The following is a 19,736-nucleotide window of genomic DNA, read 5'->3' on the forward strand; positions in this document are numbered from 1 at the left end:
TCAGCCTCTGGAGGTGTGATGGGCCTAATTAAACCGATCAGTGGAGAGACCATTTAAGAATCCCAAATGATACAATATACTCGGATTCATCCCCTCTCATTTTAAAAGGAGGAAAGTAAGAAGTCAGATAATGTTACAGTTTTATACATGATGTTCGAGTTTGAGCTGCAAGTTATATTTTAGTGTTAAGTGTTGCAGTTTGGTTTGTTGCTGTAAGTTCCTCATGTCAGCTTCTGCATAGTTTGTCCTACATTTCCCAGAATGCATCTCATCAGAGAATATGTACATTTAGCTGTGGGTTAAAGGATAAGGCTGTCGTTATTCTATATTTTTCTTATTGTCAACAAATCCCATATGCAGAGCCAAACCACAACAATGTGTTCGTCCTCAATACTTTCTGACTTCCTGTCTGTGGCTCTCAGCAAACGGCTCACAAATATATAGTTTTGTTCATAAAAAAGTCTCAGTAGTTTCCTCAAACAGCTGCTCGCTGTAGTTTTTAACAAACGTTACTCAAACAGGAGGAAACAGTGCATCTGTTGGGGACTATTTCCAGCGGCGGATGAATCCACATGTGGTGCTGTAGTGAGTGTTTGGGGCAGCAGGACGGTGTGTGTGGGACTGAGTCAGAATAAACTACAGTGTGTGTGTTCATGGTGATGAAGGAACAACAGAGCGGCTCGCTGATGTGTTTTAATAGTTTCTGGACGACAGTGGAGGAAGAAGCTCCATCAGCTGTGATTCACACACACACACTCCTGTTAGCAGATACGTTCACTGCTGGTTTGAGTCTTTCCATGGGATTTGTTGAGATTTGTTGACAACAAGGAAAACATAGAATATCACCAGACTTGTATTCAAACATGCCAGACAAAAGAGCAACATTTACTTTTTCCAATTGAAAAAAACATTAAAAGTTGCTCACCATCACTTAAAATACAAAAGAATCTTGTAGCTGCTTTAAACTGTGGTCTATTTGGAGGATTTCTTCCTGTATATTTATTGAACTTATCATTTTTATTTTCCCCCCCTCATTGATGTCATTTCTCCACTATACATATTCAATTCAATTATATTTTATTTATATAGCGCCGGTTCATAACAGAAGTTATCTCATTGCACTTTTTCTATAGAGCAGGTCTAGACCGAACTCTTTATAATATTGTTTACAGAGACCCAACCAATCCCACAGATGGAAACTGGCCGGATTTTCCTGATATTCCTTTTATATATCTATTTGCGAAACATCACAAGAAATATAGCAACAATATGATATAAAACGAACGTAATAATCTGTGTTCTGTTCGGTCCGTTCCTACCAGTGCTGACCTGAAATGCTTCGTCTGAATGCAGCAGTGGAATAACTGTTACCAGCAGGAACAGCTCTCTGCATTAAAACACATTATTAGAGAGTGAGGGGGGGCACTCAGGGGGGGAGACAGACAGAGAAGCTGTGGGAATAGATAAGGAAGAGATGGAGGAGAGGGATCGAGTGTGCACGAGGTGCAGAAGAGAGAGTGACAGACAAAACAGTAAAGCAAAGAAAAAGAGTGAAGGAGGGAAACAGCAGAGAGGCAGTGAGAAGAGAAGCAAACAGAAAAACAATGAGAGAAACAGAGGGATGTAAAAAGAAGCAAATGACAGAGTGCTGGAGAAAAGGGACAAGGAAGACAAGTGTGAAACAGAAACAAGACTGTAGCCATTCTAGCTCATAACGTTTAGCATCTTTAGAAAACTCTATCCAGACACTGGACTGAACACTGGAGATACTTTTTGAGGTCTATATTGATATATGAGAGTTTAAAACAATCCGATAGCAATATATATATTATAAACACATAACAAACATTTTGGATAAGTATCCTTTAATTTAATTTAATTGTGCAATGTGTACTGAGCAGTTCGTTTTACAGTTGAAAAATAAACTTGTCAGTGCACTCTGTAATAGGGACACTGATTTCTAAATGACTTCAAACACATCTTTGGTTTTTCTGTACTCCAGATTTTGTTACTTATCAGCTGACATACACATCATATCATGAATGAGATGAGCTCCAATCTGCTGATAATATCCTTGCTGATGTTTTGGTCGGGTTCTACTAAAGATTTGATCCTTCATTTGTTAGGCTTCTTCAGTTCAGACTATTTTTTGGGAAAAAAACTGTCATCAGTTTTAAGTCACTATGTGTCAGGCTAAGCTATCTGAACTCAGTCAATCTCAATCATGCTACTTAGAGCAGAGGACAGTCAGAGAATATAGCCTAACTTTTCGTTGGTAGAAACCACACAAATGGTACAAAAAATAGCTCAATAAAATGTCTAAAAACTATTTTTACCTGCCCAGTCAAATAAAAGGTTTGATGAGTCTGTCTAGATAATGTCTGACAAATGGGGTGAAAAATCACTCTCCCTTCGTTATTTAACTTCCCTTCAGTTTAATGACATGTCAGACGTTTTGAGGAAACAACAGCTGTCTAGCCACCAACTGTTCCACCACTCTACTATGGGCATATTGACAGCCATCAACAGGTGCATTCAGACATTTTGACAACCACCTACCTACTGTAATTGCAGCTCCACTTACACCCGATTATTTGAAGAGCTAAGAGCCGAAGTGACAACCAGTAGTTAGGCTGCCCTGTAATGTGTCCTGTCTCAGCCTTTAATGTCACTTAATAAAAATAAAGTGTTTCTATTTAAGGGCAAATTGTTGCAGTCTGGGACTTGGTCTGTGTTTGAACGCTCACATAGGAACATTTATTACGTATGTTTATGATATTCAAGCATAATTTTCAAACACAGAAATGTGAAGCATGCCTGGCACTGAAAAACACATCAAACATTTTAAAGAAGCAAAAAAACAACATCAAAATGTAATCAAATGTACATCACATAATCATCTTCTGTAAGTTGTTTTGAATAAACGGCACATCGATCTGTGCACAGATACTTCATCACTGTGAGTTCAACACAAAGCACTGACATTAATCGTATACACAGGTCTGTTAGTCTGTGCATCCACCAGGAACCTTTCTTTGCGATGTCAGATTCCTTAGTGACTTTTTTTAAAGGACAAAAACTGTTGCATGTGTACAGAGCTTGGAGGGGGCTTTGGCACACCAGATGCTAGACAGTGTTGGCCATCTTGTTGATGTTGTTGCTGGTTGAAAGCAAATTTAGATTATTGGAATCGGAGGGTTAACTGGGGAAAATGTGGCTAAAATTGAAGAAGGTCTTCATTTCCCACTTTTGATGAATATCTTTAATCATATTTTAGTAAAATGTTTCTCTCTTATGTAGTGTAAAAATAGGTAACACTTTATTTTAAGGTCCGTAATTTCTTAATAATGTACTACAAGTAGTAGTCTTTAAGTTCAGTGCACAGCAGATCAGAAGGACATGCACAAATGTAACATTTGTCTACAGAATTAAGTCTCCAATAATAATTGCATAATGAATGACTGTTTTTATCATGAAGGAAATTGATATATTCCCTGAAATTTGTGCCAAATTACAATGAGAAATATTTAAGAAATTATTAGGAAATTCAAAATAAAGTGTTACCTTAATTTGCTGTTGGTTCTGTTTGTTGTTGATATTAAAGTCAAGACTTCATCCATTTCTTTCACATTAAAAGCCCTCAAGTGGCTTTGGAAACATGATCCCTTCCCCCCTCATAACTAATGAATTTGTGAGTAAGAATAGGTTTTTGCTAGAAATAAAAACTCAGAGAAGCAGACTGATGAATGTTGAATTTACCATATGAGCCAGTTTAGTAGATGTATCAATCTTTTACCCAGCCTTCACTTGGGACCAGTCTTTACTTGGCCACCCTGTGAAGGAAACTCATGTCCAGAGCTGAGGGTCAGAATGTAGATTGCAGGGTAAATCGAGAGCTTCGATTACAGCACCGTCATTCCTGCGGACGCCACACTAAACTGCCTGTTAAACTCACGTTGTACCCTCTCTTGTAAACAAGACCCCGAGATACTTCTTCACTTGAGGCAAAAACTCCCAACCCAGACAGAGCAATCCCCCATTTTGGTACCATGGCCTTAGACTTCGTGGGGATGACTCTGATCAGCTGCAACCTGTTCGATGAAGCCATCAGAACTACACTGTCTGCAAAAAGCAGAGATACAATCCTGAGGCCACCATACTGGACACTACCCATGAAAATCACAAACAGAATCAGTGACAAGGCACAACCCTGGTGGAGCCAAACACCCACTGACAATGTGCTTGACTTTGTGCCAAAAATACACAACTCTTGTGACAAGAAGGCCCCGGCATCCTGCAAGTCTACAAACCACATGTACACTGGATGGGCAAACTCACCCAGTCTAGGTTGCTATGCTTCCTGGATTATGGCACATCATTTCACACAACTGCACTAAAGTTAAAAATATTTTTTTCCGTTTAGCAGAAGAGCACTGTACATGCTCCCATTGAGGTGACATCATGAACAACAGAAACTGAAGGTACAGAAGTACCTTCCACAGGAATCTGTTTAGTGTCATTAGCTATCAAACAGAGTTGTACCTGGTGGACACAGAGAGTAACAGAGCCACAAACCAAACATTTACCAAAGAGATTTTCCTCCAAACAGGGAGATATTTTGGTTTACAAGGCTTCGGGTAGTTTTTAACTGCTACAAATGCATTCTATTAATCCCCAAAATAGTCAAAGCAGGAGTTCAGAGAGATACCATCCCATAACTGGAGAGTCAAATGTTCAATCCTTCAATGGTCCCAAGCATTCTCCGAAATGTCCTTGGATAAGAGGTCGACTCGCTCATGTCGGGATGTTGCTCTGTGTCTGGCCCTCCTCATCAAGAGGCAGCAGACAAAAAGACAAAATCCCCCCCTTTCTGGATCAATACAGTGTCACCAAATAGATGAAGAGCATTCCAGCAACTTAGCACAGAGAAACAAGCTTTCACAGCAGACATACTAGTGTGGTAACCACCAACCAGTTTGGGGTTTTTGCTGTTCCGTTTGATGTCTGAACTTGTATTTCAAAGAGGCACTTTTTGTTTGCTTGCCAAGTTGAAGATGTAGATGATGAAGTATGACAGGAGCAACTGGTACAATCATTCAACCGGTACAAGGCCTGTAGAGTTTCCTCTACCCATCCACACAGTCTACACTTTGCACCAAAACATTTCTCCTGATCTCATAGCTGCCTGTCAGTCCTGTGTTTGCAGAAGTGGGACAGCCTCCCACTTCACAGAGCCACTTCTGTTCTGTTGGAGTTACCGTTGGCGGCTGGAGCGATGATGGCGGCAGTGGGCGTGGTTTTCTTGATGGAGGTGAGGCGGATGTGGGAGGTGCTATGCAGGTAGCTGGCTTGGCGCTCGGGGCGGGGACCTCGACCACATCGCAGCTGACTAAAGAAGAAGAAGAAAGAATTAACTGAGTGCGGAAGGCATCTGCAAGTCCTTGAGAAGTTTGAAAGTCCCGAAGGATCCTTGCTTAAATCATCTTCATTATGGATTTTAGAGATTTGATTGATCAGGTCATAAGAGAATAACTAAAGTATTTCTTTACTTACAAATAATTTAATTGAATCCCAATGCAGTATCAACAGATTTTTTGCAAATTAAATATTTACTGTGGTACATGCTGTTAAAGGTGGGGTAAGTGATTCTGGAGAAATCCAATACCATGACAAATACCATGATACAGAGCAAACAACAACACAGCAAGTAATGTAACTAACGTTAGCTAGTTTGTGGGTTAGATTAGATAAAGATTTGTCCACATTAAAATTAAGACTTTGGTGCTTTTTATGTTGCAAATAAGTTTTAAATATTACAAAGGAGGATTTGTACAAGAAGAGATGCAAGTGACATGTTATTACAATATGGACAAACAACACCGTTTACTGTGCCATTCATTTTGTATATTAAACAACTGGCCCTGATCACAGCTGCTCACAGTACAACACAGCGCAGGTATCCCATCTGTATGGAAAGTAAAGCTGAAACGATTAGTTGATTAATAGAACGACTGAAAACTAATCGTTGGCTATTGTACATAATCGATTAATTGGTTCAGTCATTTTTAAGCAGAAATGGCAACAAAAACAAAAATCGCTGGTTCCAGCCTTTCAAATCTGAAAATTTGGCATGTTGGCATGACCGCAGATATAAAGGAAAACCCAAGTCAAATGAAGACATTATGACAAAAACTCTAGTAGTCAGACTTTTTAGAAAGTTGAATTGTGTGTGTGCGTGGGTGTATGGACTGATTTTATTTTTTTCCAAAGTCATCATCCTAAGAAACAGGAACATAAAGATTGTTAACCAGCTCCATTGGTACAAAAAAGTGCAGGCTTAACATTTCTGTACTTTATGGAAATCCTCACACTTGGACCAATAGTTCAGTTGAAACTTCCTTTTGAGAATTGAGAAATAAGTCCAAAGACCAGTGAATTATGGCGCGTGCTTCACGCTGCAGGCCCATTTTAATTGCTTCCTGAAGGCACATCTTATTTTTCCAACCTATTCTCTGCTGCTTGTGAGGTGTCAGGATTTGCCTTCAAATCTGACCCAAATGAAAGAGTAAAGCCCATCCCCAGGTTACTGTTTCTCACTATGACTTCAGTCTTTGGGAGGATTGTGCCAGAGTTGGCATGAAGAATTTCCATCCTGCCGAGGTAGAATAAGTTGCAGGATGTGTAATGGAAGTGGGAGCACTCAAAAGGAGATTTAGAAAATGACGAGGCCATTATTACTTCATTTTGCGATAAAGTTATGGAGTCCATTTACGGTGGAAAATGAAATACTTCTGTGTCTGTGTTTTTCCTGAATCTATTTCTGAGAGCTCAGAGTTCTACAAATGTTCAGTCTTCTGGAAACTTTTGATTAGTCTACAATTGCAATTTACTATGGTCTGTACACAGAGTGCAAAACATCAGCTACACCCTGCCAACACTGAGCAGCAGCCTATCAGAGTAGAAGTGTCAGCTGTCTGCAGGCCTTTTGATCTATATCCTCGTCACATCAACATACCTTATTATTTTATAGTTACAATCAATAAAGAAATAAAGAATTATTCAAGCCATCACCCTCTGCATGTTTTCCGTCTTTTTTATGTGAAGGGCAGTTAATCTGAGCAATAATACAGTGTTCTCTTTCCTCTCTGTGTGGGAAAGAGCATCCTGTCAAACTGCAAGCTGAAATGTGGAAGCATAACATTTTGCTGCTCGGCGACAAATTCATATAGAACTTGTAAAATCTAAATATTTTACCAATATAACTGTTGAATCAATATAACTGTTGAAACTTGCTCATTATTTTGAGAATTTGGGATTATTTTCAGATTTGAAAAGTGATTATCAATCATATTCATAACGCCGTTTGCTGCTGTAAAATTGAAACTACACATTTGTGGGACATTTTTAAGATTTGTCTTCAGTAGGAACCAATGGGCTTGGAGCTGGGAGCCGCAGACAGGAAGTTTTAAAAACACTAATACATTGTTGGTTTTGGTCTTTTCATGGGATTTGTTGACAATAAGAAAAATATAGAACATAACCAGCCTTATCCTTTAAGAAATGTTTCTATGTATATTTGTATGTTTGCATGTGCTAACATACAACCAATGGCTACTATTTTGGTCATACTTAAAGGCTAGACCAAAGCATGGCGTGATCCAGAAACTCTTATTTGAGATGAGAGCGCAAACCTGTTGAAGTGCCTGCGGAAGCTCTCACTGAGCAGGTAGAGGGCGAATGGGTTGACGCAGGATGAGGAGAAGCTGAGGACTCTGGCCAGCAGGGTGACGACGAGGTGAGCCAGGGACAGATCCATCTGGTGGTAGTGGAAGGAGCGGTACATGTAGAGCACGTGGTTGGGGAACCAGCACAGGGCGAACAGGCCCACGAACACCAACACGATCTTGGCCAGACGCTTCCTCGTCTCCATCTGGAGGAGCGGAGATAAAACGAAACAATGAGAAATAATCATTTCAGCACGGCACTAACTAGAGTTGTATTCAGGGAGATGTAGAGAGCTGCTCAAGCCACTACAACTATAGTCGTCACCAATGAGAAATTTGGGTTCTTAATGCGATACTATTCATGTGCATAATATACTGCAGATACAATACGTAACCCTTTGGCTCTTAACACGACCCCCTGACCTGAGCAGTGTACTGAGAGGGGGGCATGTTAGCTGTGGTGGTCACCAATAGAAAAAAAGCCATTTTGTTTGTGGTGATTGATTTGATTGGTTTTAATGCACAAATTAATGAATATTTAATAATTCTTCAAAATTACTCTCAATATAAATGTAGTGCAGAACACAGGTCTGGCTTCCTCCAAAGTCACACAAGAAGAATATAAAATAACGCAAAAACACTTTGGTTAAGATTTGTAAGATGGAGGTTTTAGTTACATTTTGAAAAAGGAAACATGTCATAAGTCCACACTTTGCAGATACGTTCAATATGAACTTTTTGCAATATGTTCATGAAAACCATTTCATCATTATGTTGATAAAAAGAAACATAGTCTGAGTGACATTACATTTCTTTCAAAACATATTTGCTGTTGCAAATTAGTAGTACATGAATGTAGATTTTAGGGGACAGGGTTAGTTTTTAAAGATCCAGACACAACCTGTCTGATACTGAACTTGCAAAACCCCTTTAGGGAGGACAGTTTCTTCTGTCCAGTTTGCCAGTGGTTGAAATAATGCAGGTAGAAAGTCATTAAATGCTAAAATGCTGACACTGCAGCTTCAATGTAGGAATGCTTAAAAGCAAAAATAACTGATACAAGAAGTTACTACACATGGTTAAAAGCAGTTATTTTACACCTACAATCATATATTTTGATGGGAAAACGTAATCGTGCTTGACAAGGCAAAAGGTTTGGCTCCCGCCGGGACCTGCATGCTAAAAGCTTGCTCCAAATGTTGAAATGGACGGAAACAGAGAAAGAGATGGACGGAGGAAGAGAATGGATCTGGAATCATGTTTAAACACAAAATGCATTGCGTGTACAGCAACGTACAAGGAATTTGACCTTGTCATGCGGATGCTGCTCAGAGATTGCCGGAGACATATGAAAAAGGTCAGTTACGTCACTCGTGCACTTTATGCAGGTCACCCATCTCTGGACGTAAGGATTCAACTCAACACAAACACACAAAAATGTCAACAGTGTTTTTCAAAGTGCTTCTCTGTGTATTACAGGTGTGAAACACATCAGACCTTCTGACGCTCTGATGGAGACATTTCAAAATGAGCAGCAAATAATGTTCTTCCACTTTTCTCTTTTCTTCTTCTCTTTTACATGCTTCTAAATTCATTATAGAGCAGCTGAGGAGCACATTAGACCTTCTCACCCCAAACATACATGCATAGAAAAATTGAAAATTAGCTCCACAGCACATATGTTGTTGACACATGAGGCCACGTAGAGCGCTTGGTGGAGGATATTTATTTCCCTCAGGTGCAGGCAGGTTTTTTCTGTCTTTTCTCAGCTGCATCTGTTTGATATTTCGATGAATCGCTGAACTTGACATCACTGCAGTGAACTGGAAGGAAAGATATAGTTTGTCGGTAGCAATCAACCGGTGCAGTGTAACTTTGGCATCAAGGACTACAGGGGTTTGTGTTTTTTACACATGTTGGACTGACACGTTCCATGTTGTTTACAGGCACATCAAAAACACGCTTAATGTGATGAAGGCCATGAGTCCAAAACCTGAGTTAGATCAAATGGTGCCTTTTTCCAGGAAGATTCATTCACAACTTCTAGTAGCATGTATCAGCTGTATCAGTTAAATGCCTATATGAAGATGTCATGATCAGGATGAAAATGTTCTTTTTGCAGGAACTCCTCTAACCTCCCCTAACATTTGTGGAACACTATGCAGAAATTTCACAGACTTATAGTGCAATGAAAAATTACATGAATATGAAAACGTATTATATGCACTGATAAAAGAACCTTAGATTTTGCTAAATGTAAATATTACTACACATGGCGACACTAAAGGAAGTTACTATATTGTTAACATTGAGATCACTGCAGAAAAAGCAAACCCAGCGTTCCAAGGAATCATGTTTTATTGGATTATTCTCCCGATTTATGTCCAATGCAAAACACAGGAAGTAGTGCACCCTCTGTAGCCTGGTGGAAAGTAAAGGTGTGGAGCTTGAGGGGGTTGATGGGAGTGTAGCATGTCAGACTTGCATGCAGGAGACCAGAGTTCATCTCCCATAACTGATCTGCAATTAATGTTTGCCTTTTTATTAACAGTGCACAGATATTGTAGAAAAACAAGAATTTTGAAAATGTTGGCATTGGAAGTTTTTTAAAATCCAGTGCCAACGGGGTTTTGCAGAATCCTCCCATATCGACGTTCTTGTCTAGCTGGCCCATGTGAGTTGATAAGTGCTGTGTAGCATCTACAGAGTCTGTGTTCACAGGACATCAGACTGTATGTTGCGGAGTAGAAAGGTGGCCAATCTATTGTTTCCTTTTTGGAGTTTGACCCTCTGACATCTCTGGAACGCTCACCTGATGCGACGCCATCAAAAAGTTATTTGCACACAATACGAAGATTATGAGAGTTTGGTGAAAGATTGGATTCAGGAGGATTACATTCGTCGGAGTTCATTTTTACAATGAACACTTCTTTAATTAATTAGATTCTGCTTAGTGAAGAACAGAGGTGGGTTACAGCTCATTAACTTTAACAGCGCCCAGCTGGATCTCACCTTGACTCATTCACTTGTTAAGGACGAGAAACAGTAAATACTTTTCTTTTCTTTAATTTAACCAACAGCTAACTCTGGTGATTACTGAGCAGGGTTCATCTCAGCTCTCCACACTGGCTGCTGCTGATTTGTGTTTGCTCTGACGTGCTGCCAGCAGCCGGGCAGAGTTTGGCGTTTTTCCCAAGATCCTCAACTCATCTGAAAGGGTGGATTATGTGAATTTGTGTGTATAAATGTTGCTGTGCATGCATTCTCGGAGGTCTGAATATACTCTTACTTGTATTTTCCTGCATGTATGCAGCTTCATGTGTGTGTACCTGTGCATGTGTGTATTCAGTACACACACACACACCTGCAGCTGCTTCCATAGCTGTGAGTGCATTCAGATGTCTATAATAGTTTCTCCTCAGCTCATTGATGATAAATCTCCAGAAGAGCCGCTAACCGCTGCCTTTGTCATAGAGGGTGAGCCTGGAAAGCCACCTGGGAGTTGTGGGCTGCCAGCTCCCATTAGAGGCACGTTTGAGACAGATCGACACCCGAGGTGACTGCAGTGCAGCGAGCCGTCAAGCTGTCATATTTCTATTATGCTCCAAATGCTGAAAAATGCCAAAATCCGGAGCCAACATTTCTTGTGCACTTGTTATCCTGTCAGGTTTGCACTTGTGTAAAAGCCACCATCAAACTTTATTCTGCATCTGTTCTGAATCCATTCCTTTTAACTTCTAATGGTTCAAAAGATAACAAAACCAGCTATATCTGGACAGTAATAGAACGAAAAGTAAAGATAAAAAATTAAGTATATTTAACTGAAAATTACAACACGGTCAGCTCAACAAAAGGGAGTAAGCTGAAAAAACAGAAAAACAACAGAGATGAAAATATATATATATATATATATATATATGCATATGTATTCAGTGATTAAAGTGAAAATGGAGAAGTGAATGGGAGGTGTACCTCGGCTGTACTGCAAATGAAGATGGTGTCCATGGTAAACATTATACCTGCTACATATCGGCCTCACAGCGCCGCTAGTGTGACTTTGGACTCTTTTGTGTCTTTGATCTTCTTCTATTCCCAGATTTATTTATTTATTTCAATAGAAAAGCACAAGTTCATTTAAGAACCTGTTATTGTCACCTCACACCTGCTACTCCTTGATTAAGAACGTAGGCTGTAGATGCTGCTCTGAAGTGTTGAATAGAGCATAGATCCACACAGATCAAAGGTCTTCACGGGATACTGAAAAGCTGCAGCTCTGTCACGTTTAATGACCATAAAGTGTGTTGTGTTTCTGTAGAGACACAACTGCTCATCTTCAAACAGCCAAATGAGACAATGTCCAATATGTTGATTTCACTTTCCCAGCTGTATATCATTATGTCATCATGTGACGTGGTAATATCCAGACAGGATGGTTCAAAGCAGCTCTTGTATCTTGTTTGAGGCCTTGAAGTTGAAGTTTTCTCCAAACATCTTCAGTTGAGGCATCAATCATGGGAAAATGTAATCTCACTTTGGTTTCTCCTGGCCAGCTTTCTTTCCCCTGAACACACAAATCAAGTTTGTGGCGATGCATTTGAGTTGAGATTTTCCAGCAAACCAATCACTGCAACGTCAAGCTTGAAAGGAAAATCAATCTGTGTTTGTCAGGCTTGTTGTGATTTGTAGTGACAAAATGAGTTATATAAATGATTTTTCTTTATTCATTTGAATTCAGTCATCATTGTTGTACACGACTACTAATATATCTCTGTTGCAGAAAGTCACAGAAATCTCAAGTTGCAAATGCTAACAGACTGAAAGGTGAAGAGTCTGAACTCCCTTCAGTATCTCCTTTCAGTGAGACTGCTATGACGTGCTGCTAGGTGAGGGTCACCAGACAGACAGTAACATTAGCGTAGTCCAAAACGGCTACCAAAAAGTAGCCTCCAATACTGTAAGAAGGTAATCAGAGCCAGTGGGAGGAGCTTGCTTGCTTGGTTTCCCCTGTTGGTCATGTGACCCTTGTCTTGCACGTAGTTGCACATCCTGAAGCGATGCTACTGTGTTGCTCTGCTTATTTTTCCGTTGCAGAGGAAGGCTCATCTGCAGCTTTTTAATGGGCAGCTTGAGAGAGCGCGCTGACTTATGCTTGGGGGGCAGCGCAAAAAGCTGCAAACACAACAATGGCATATTATAACTTTATTAAACTGATGTGGCAAACGTGTCAGCAAACAGTTATACATACTAGCATACACAGAGCTATATGATCCTCCCATTGGATTTGTGATTGCGTCCGCCTGATGAATGCAGGTCCAATAGTCACTCCCCATTTATTTGGTCTCCACCAACTCCCATCTGGCTCTTCAGCTGTCAGATGTTCCACTCTCTTCCCCAGCAGGTCCCTGACTGTGTCTGTCTGCTGCTGAGCAGGTAGCGTACAGCGGGTTTATCAGAGAACAGCTGCCTGCTGCTGCTGGAGACGCTGAGACAGAACCACACAGGAAATGTGTCATAAAAACCAAAAATAGGAGCTAAAAGAGGCTAAAAGGCTCTGTAGAGGTGAGGGGGTCTGCTGAGTCGGGTGATAATTATCTGTGAGTTTGTAACAACAGCTTAGTATTGGTAGTACTGATACTTTTGATGTTGGTCCAGCCATCCCTACAGTATCTACTAATATTGGTGCAACAGTGGGACAGCAGAGCACTTACAGTAACACACACACACACACACACACACACACACACACACACACAGACAGTTTGTACTTGTGCAATAAACTCAAGAGGAAATGAAAAACTGCCCGATTCCATTCACAGACGAGAATCTGAAAGATGACACGACACTCTTGTCTCTTCGTGCAGACACACACACACACACACACACACACACACACACACACACACACACACACACAGAGTCAGTCTTCTGCAGCTTATTTCTGTAAACTGTGTTGCTCGAGGGTCTTTCTGGCTTTTCTTTTGTCGAGGTTTCATGAATAAACATGAGCTCATTGTTTTTATAGGTATCCGAAGCAGAAAAACAGAAAAGTCAGAGTTAAACTGCTGCAACGAGTTTTTGTATTTTCTGATGTTGTTGCTTTTGTAGTTGTTGTCGTACGTGTTACTATTTCGACTATTGTTGCTGTTTTTGTCGTGTTGGTGCTGTTGATGAACGCCTTTGAGATAATACAATATAATACAAATGCAGAATAATGTGTATTCTGTCTATATTTGGCTGAGAGGCAGTTACAGTGTCACTGCATTACATTTTAGACAATTAGTTCATGTTGATTTCTTGTATACTAACTGCAAAAACACTATGCTATGAAGATTAGTATATAGTACATACTGTATACAGCTAGCAGGTAGTATGGATTTGGTTTTCCTTCTGTTAATAAACACAGGTGAAGATCAGACAACGTGCTGCGTCATTAAAAAGAGTAAAGTACAGTCACTAATTATCTGTAAACATATCATAAATCATAAATGAGCTGCATATATGTTTTCAATCTGCTGTAAGACACAATGTCAGTCAAACAACTCCATTCGTGCCACAAACACAACGATAAAGCGGGAACGTACTGGAGCCTGCAGTTCTGCCTTCAGGAAGCTCCAGCTCACAGACTCACTGCAGGCTGTTCAAATGATTTACATGGAAGCTGAACCGTTAACTTTAAGGTAACATGAAAATTCCTCCCAGTGCAGCTTTAAGGAAAAGGTTATCCTTTTTAAAATATACAGTATGTGCCATTTATATTACAACTTGTTAATGTCAAGACGTTAAAGTTGTGGCTGAAACACCCTCAGTGGACTGATGACACATCTGCAGAGGAGGAGGATACGTTTTTAGGAAGACGCAGAGTTATGAGGATGTGGTGATATGTTCACCTGCAGGAAGATGGTGTTAGTAAACTGTCACAGTGCTGAACATCAGCGGGACGAGAGGAGAGAAAGATGTAATATCAGAGACTCTCTGAGAAGGGAGCATTAAATCTCTGCTGTTTGTATTTCGATTTTTCATTTTAATTTGAACAAATAAGTTAAAAGTAGGTGAAACAGTGTTTTCTGTTTCAGCTTCACTGGCTCATAACTCAACTTTATCATTATCTTTCAAGAAAATGTGCAGTGAAAAATGAAACGTAAATCCTGGAAATGCCGGTTCTGAACAGAACAAGATGCTTTTTTTAACTTCTGCTGCTGCTGTTATTAGTGTTTTTCAGATTATTCTGCTGTGTCTCACGTCATTTACGTATTTTGCTGATATTTTCTACAGAATGTTTTCTCTTTGTTTTTGTAGTTGGTGTTTTTGTGTGCTTTTTTTGTTTTTAAGACAAACATGTAAAAAGTCAGCATATTATTACATAATACTGTGTACAGCCTGGGAGATCTGAAAATATAGATGCTCTGATTTCTTTTTATTTACACTACTTTTTGCATCCAGCACATTTTTGACGTGGTGTTGTGTCAGGCAACTCTGTAAATTTCAGTTTAGTAGTTCAAAATCAACAGGACAAATCAGATATTAAAGTGATGACAAACTGCATTGACTTGATTTTAGCTACAAATCCAGAGAAGGAACAGAAATCTCATCCAGTGCAGCTTTGAACAAAACAAAACGCAATTGTTGCTGTTAGAGCGTGCATAAAGGTACTGGAGGCCACAGTTGACCCGTCTTTTTCTCTGCAGAAAAAAACGGGTCAACTGTGATGAAAATGCCTCGATCAGCAGAGGACATGGACGATGGCGGTGATGATGATGATGATGTAAGCTGGCAGGTGAAGCAGCGAAGTGACGAGGCCTGTTGAGCTCGTGTATTACATCCCAGAGGAGGAAGGAGGGGGGACGTCTGCAGCCAGTAAAGACTCAACATTGATCTGCAGTGTCATCAGTCAGTGAGTTTGAAAAGATTTTAGGTTGTAAAGGGACTTGAATCCTCAGAAGTAGAAGGCTGACACAGCAAAGTGTTTCATAAAGTGACAAGTTATCTTTGCAAACTTTTACTTTTCTCTGGTGACAGTTGAATGACCTGTTTGCTCTTTTTGGCCCCCAAATACCTGAAACATGCCCAGTACGAAAACCACTTTCATCTGTTAGCAACTGCTCCACATGAACACTGACTTCCTTGACTTTTGTGCTTCTACATTGGATAAGTAGGCTACGTAGTTAAATGGTTTGTATTTGTTTTAGTTGTGTTGTGTTTTTTGTTGATATACGACAGGGTGTTTATTTAGAAAATGACGTTTCTCTGTCTTCTGGGACTCGCTGCGGCACGTCTGGTGGGATCACAAGCATTGTCTAGAATGGCATCGATCAGCTACAGTGGCTGCGTCGCAGCCATGCCCAATGGTATCTCTGTCTCTTCCTGCTAGCTTAAGCTGCATAAGTCGAGTAACCTTCAGTTGAGGCCCCTACTGATCTACTGTATTTCCTTAGATTTCCTCATATAGTGACCTGGGGCCAGCGCCTATACTTACCTCAACTGCAGAAGGTAACACGTCTTTATTTGAAGCAGGCTTGTATTAGAGGTTGAGGCAGGCTTTTATTTGCAACTCCCTCAGTTTGATAAGTGTAATTAATCTCATTGTACCAGTCAATGACATAAATGAGCGATAGGATGCAGTTCTCAGATCTGCCAACCCTACTAATGGTTAAAACTATAAATCAGCACAAAAATGACAACTACCAACATAAACCACCATGTTCTGAACAGACACATTACAGACACTAACAAAAAGTAACATTTGCATTTTGGAACATAAAACAGCAAACTTAACAAACTACTCAGTCCAGCACTAGGCATGATGGGAAATGTGGGCCGTCACTACGATAATTTAGTACGAAGCCTCGTTTTGATCTGCTCCCGTTTGCTGTTGGTGTTTTTTTAATCTAACTAGGCGCTAAAATGTGTTTAGTGGGACATAAACATTGACAAAGACAAAGTGGTTGGCAGGTTTGCCATCATGAAGGAGAGGAGTATGAAGTTTTAAAAAGGGACCGTGATATGTACAAAGTCTGTCAACCTGTTTGGATTATTTTGTTCTATGGAGGATGGTGGAATACACAAATGGACTAACGTTAGCCTACACTAAGCTAGGCCTACAGCAGGCTGAGCAGGGACAACAGTGAGTGAAACATCCATAATTAATCTTTATTAACTTAAATTTTGGTTATGAAGAAATGTTAATTAATCTGTTGTTTAACCTCTTGTTTGCTGCATCTCGGCACCTGTCTGTGCCACTGCCTGTGGCGTTAGACTGTCTGTTTTCTATTTGAACAGGCCTTGTATAGTGATGCAGACTGCGAGAGGCTGAGTGGACTGGTTATATTAAGCTTTGCGAATGAACGAGCAAAGAAGTTGAACCTAGTGCAGATTGCTGAGCACTTCGTGGTGTATAAAACTTACAGAATGCAGTTCAGACAGGTACAATGCCTGACTCTTGATAATTGTAACTCACTTTCCAGATGAGAGCGTCAGCAGCCACTGCGTTGCCTAGCAACGCTATACGCGGTGTGTAAAAAACAGTTCACTCTCTCCTTTGCTTTAAGATTAGATAAGATAAAACTTAATTTATCCTGAGGAAAACTGTTGTGCAGCAGTTGCAATACAAAAGGAGTGTAAATATATATGTATGTGTGTTTGTGACTGCGCTGACTGTGGAGTTTATATTGTTTAGTGGCAGATTATTTCATTTTTGAAGCCTAATAATGCTTGTTGTACCCTCCACAGCCTCCGTAGACTTTTTATTTATTGTTGGTCATTTTTGTTTTGTCCTCTTTTCTGGTTTTATATGGTTTATATTTAAATAGGCCTTGTATAGTGTTGTAGACCGCTGTTTACTTTATGTTTATGTTAAAGTTATTCCCATGGAAGACAGACGTGGTACTGAGACAGTGCACCTGGCTGTCTAAGCCTGTCGCTGTCTGTTGGTGGTGGTGCTGACCCGAGTGCTGGTTAGGTGCTGACACAAAGTGGCTTCACTGTATGTTTTCTTAGACATAGGCTTGCTTGGCTCAATAAGTGACAATTTGTGTTTATGGATAGAATAGGATAGGATATATCAGCTAATTTACAGTTGTGAATTTAGTTCCAGTGAAGTGGAATCTTAACGCTACAGCATACAGTGATATTTTAGACAGCAGTGTTCTTCCAACTTTGTGTCAGCAGTTTGTGTTTGTCTCTTTCCTGTTTCAACATGACAGTGTTGGAACTGGTAAAAGAACTTGACTCATCCTCACAGAGCCCTGACCTCAACCCCATCCAACAACTTTGACTGTGAGCCAGACGGATCACCAGCACCAGTGTCGGACCTCACTGGTGCTCTGGCGTCTGAATGGGAGCAGATCCCTGCAGCAGGTTCATCATCTGCTGGAAAGACTGAGACCAGCAGAGTGGAGGCTGTTAGAGCAGCACGTTAGTGAACATGGTGTCGCAGTCACATGTTCAACTATCACATATGGCCACATATCAATCTTAAAAGTCTGTTAAGCTTTCTATTAGTGAACTGTATGTCTTGCATGTTATAAAAACATTTTTCAGATCAAAATGTTGCTTGCAACCTCTTCTTCTATACCTGAATTTTCCTTTCCCAGCTCTTGTGGGTGTTTGCAGAGTGCAAACGCCTGTGTGTCCCTGCACTCTGCATCACCTGCAGCCAAACCACACAGAAACTGACAACAGGTTTAGGGCAGTTTCTGTCACTCGCCTGCTTGTGCAATCATTTTGTTGAATCCTGCAGCTGTCAATCAGCTGTCACATGAAATGACTCAGGCCATACCGCTGCTGCACTCTCTGCTCAGTAAGCACAAGCTAACAGAAACAAACACCCACACTGGAAGTGTAAGCAAAGTAAAACTAAGAACGTTTTAATAAAATGAAAACTTCAGTAGCAGAAGTAAACAACCTCATCAGTGTTGGGAGTTGAACCCTGCTGCTAGAGGTGAAGGTAAATGGATTCATCAGTCGCAATTATTTGGATTTTGTGAAGTGTTGGAAAGCTCTGCATACCAAAACGCTGACTCATATCTAAAATCAATTGCATTTCCCGCCTTCTGTCTCCCTCTTTTTCATTATTCATGATCAGCTGTTTTTTGCCATTTGTTAGACCTCCTGTGGGGTGAAGCAAAGTTTTTTTTTCTCCGTTTGTTTTAGATGTGGCTTGCCAATAAGAGCATCAGAAAGTTCAGTCAGCGCCACCTGCCAAGTCGATGCCTGTAATGGCCTCCAGTCCGACTGATTCTGCAGCCAGATCTCACAGAAATGATGGTAGTTTTTGTATTTTTCTGTCAAACACCTGAGCACACAATTACTTTGTTGTTCTGGAGCTGTCAATCAGCTGTCACTTAATATAAGAGTCAGGCCTGCTGCTGAAGTGGCCAGTCACTAATAACAAATGCAAGTTGTTCATTTGTGCCATGACTTCTCTGAAGTAAAGCCGTCTTTAACTTTGGTTACAAGTTTTCATCAGAAACCTCGAGGTGTTACACAAGTTATCAATATTATTATAAATATTCATCACATCTCACGAAATGTATTAACTTTGTATTCGTATTACACTGTAAATTCTCCATCTTATCAAGACTTTTTCTTTGTATGAATCCTGAAATACTTTTTCTGTGCAGTAAGATTAGGTCTTGGTGAAAGGATTTTCTACCATCAAGTGGCATTTTTCTTGATTTTACTAAAGTGATTCCTGATAATTCTTGAATCAATGTTTTGTATTGCAAACAGGTGCAGTATCAGATTTGTTATCTCTTGTTTTTAGAAAATAAGACTTTTACAGTAGGATTCAAGTAGAGACAAAAATGACTTGAGGTTACACTTCTCTGGCTCTCTGGTCCTTCTGCTGTTCCATCAAAACACCTCACAGTAAATGTTTTATTTAGTTGTCCTGAGGATCTGCTGCAGGCGTTTAGTTTCTCCACCAGTCTTTAATATTGACAGCAGCAAACCTGAGAAGTTAGTAAAATTGTCTGTACAATTTCAGCTGCATTTAACCGCCAACATCTGCTGAAC

At 40.2% G+C, this 19,736-nt stretch overlaps 1 protein-coding gene across 1 annotated transcript in view; it reads right to left on the reverse strand.

The window, feature by feature from the left end:
* Positions 1-1,849: 1,849 nt before the first annotated feature.
* Positions 1,850-19,736, reverse strand: part of nmbr (neuromedin B receptor) — a 50,292-nt gene continuing 32,405 nt past the window's right edge. Inside the window, exons 4-5 of the mRNA XM_044168085.1 lie at positions 7,692-7,930; positions 1,850-5,389 (exon numbers count right to left, since the gene is read on the reverse strand). Coding sequence (XP_044024020.1) covers positions 5,227-5,389; positions 7,692-7,930 — 402 coding nt within the window. The 3' untranslated portion in view covers positions 1,850-5,226. The remainder of the gene's footprint in view (positions 5,390-7,691; positions 7,931-19,736) is intronic.

The sequence above is a fragment of the Siniperca chuatsi genome, linkage group LG16 (genome assembly GCF_020085105.1).
Source record: "Siniperca chuatsi isolate FFG_IHB_CAS linkage group LG16, ASM2008510v1, whole genome shotgun sequence".
NCBI classification, from domain to species: Eukaryota; Metazoa; Chordata; class Actinopteri; order Centrarchiformes; family Sinipercidae; genus Siniperca; species Siniperca chuatsi.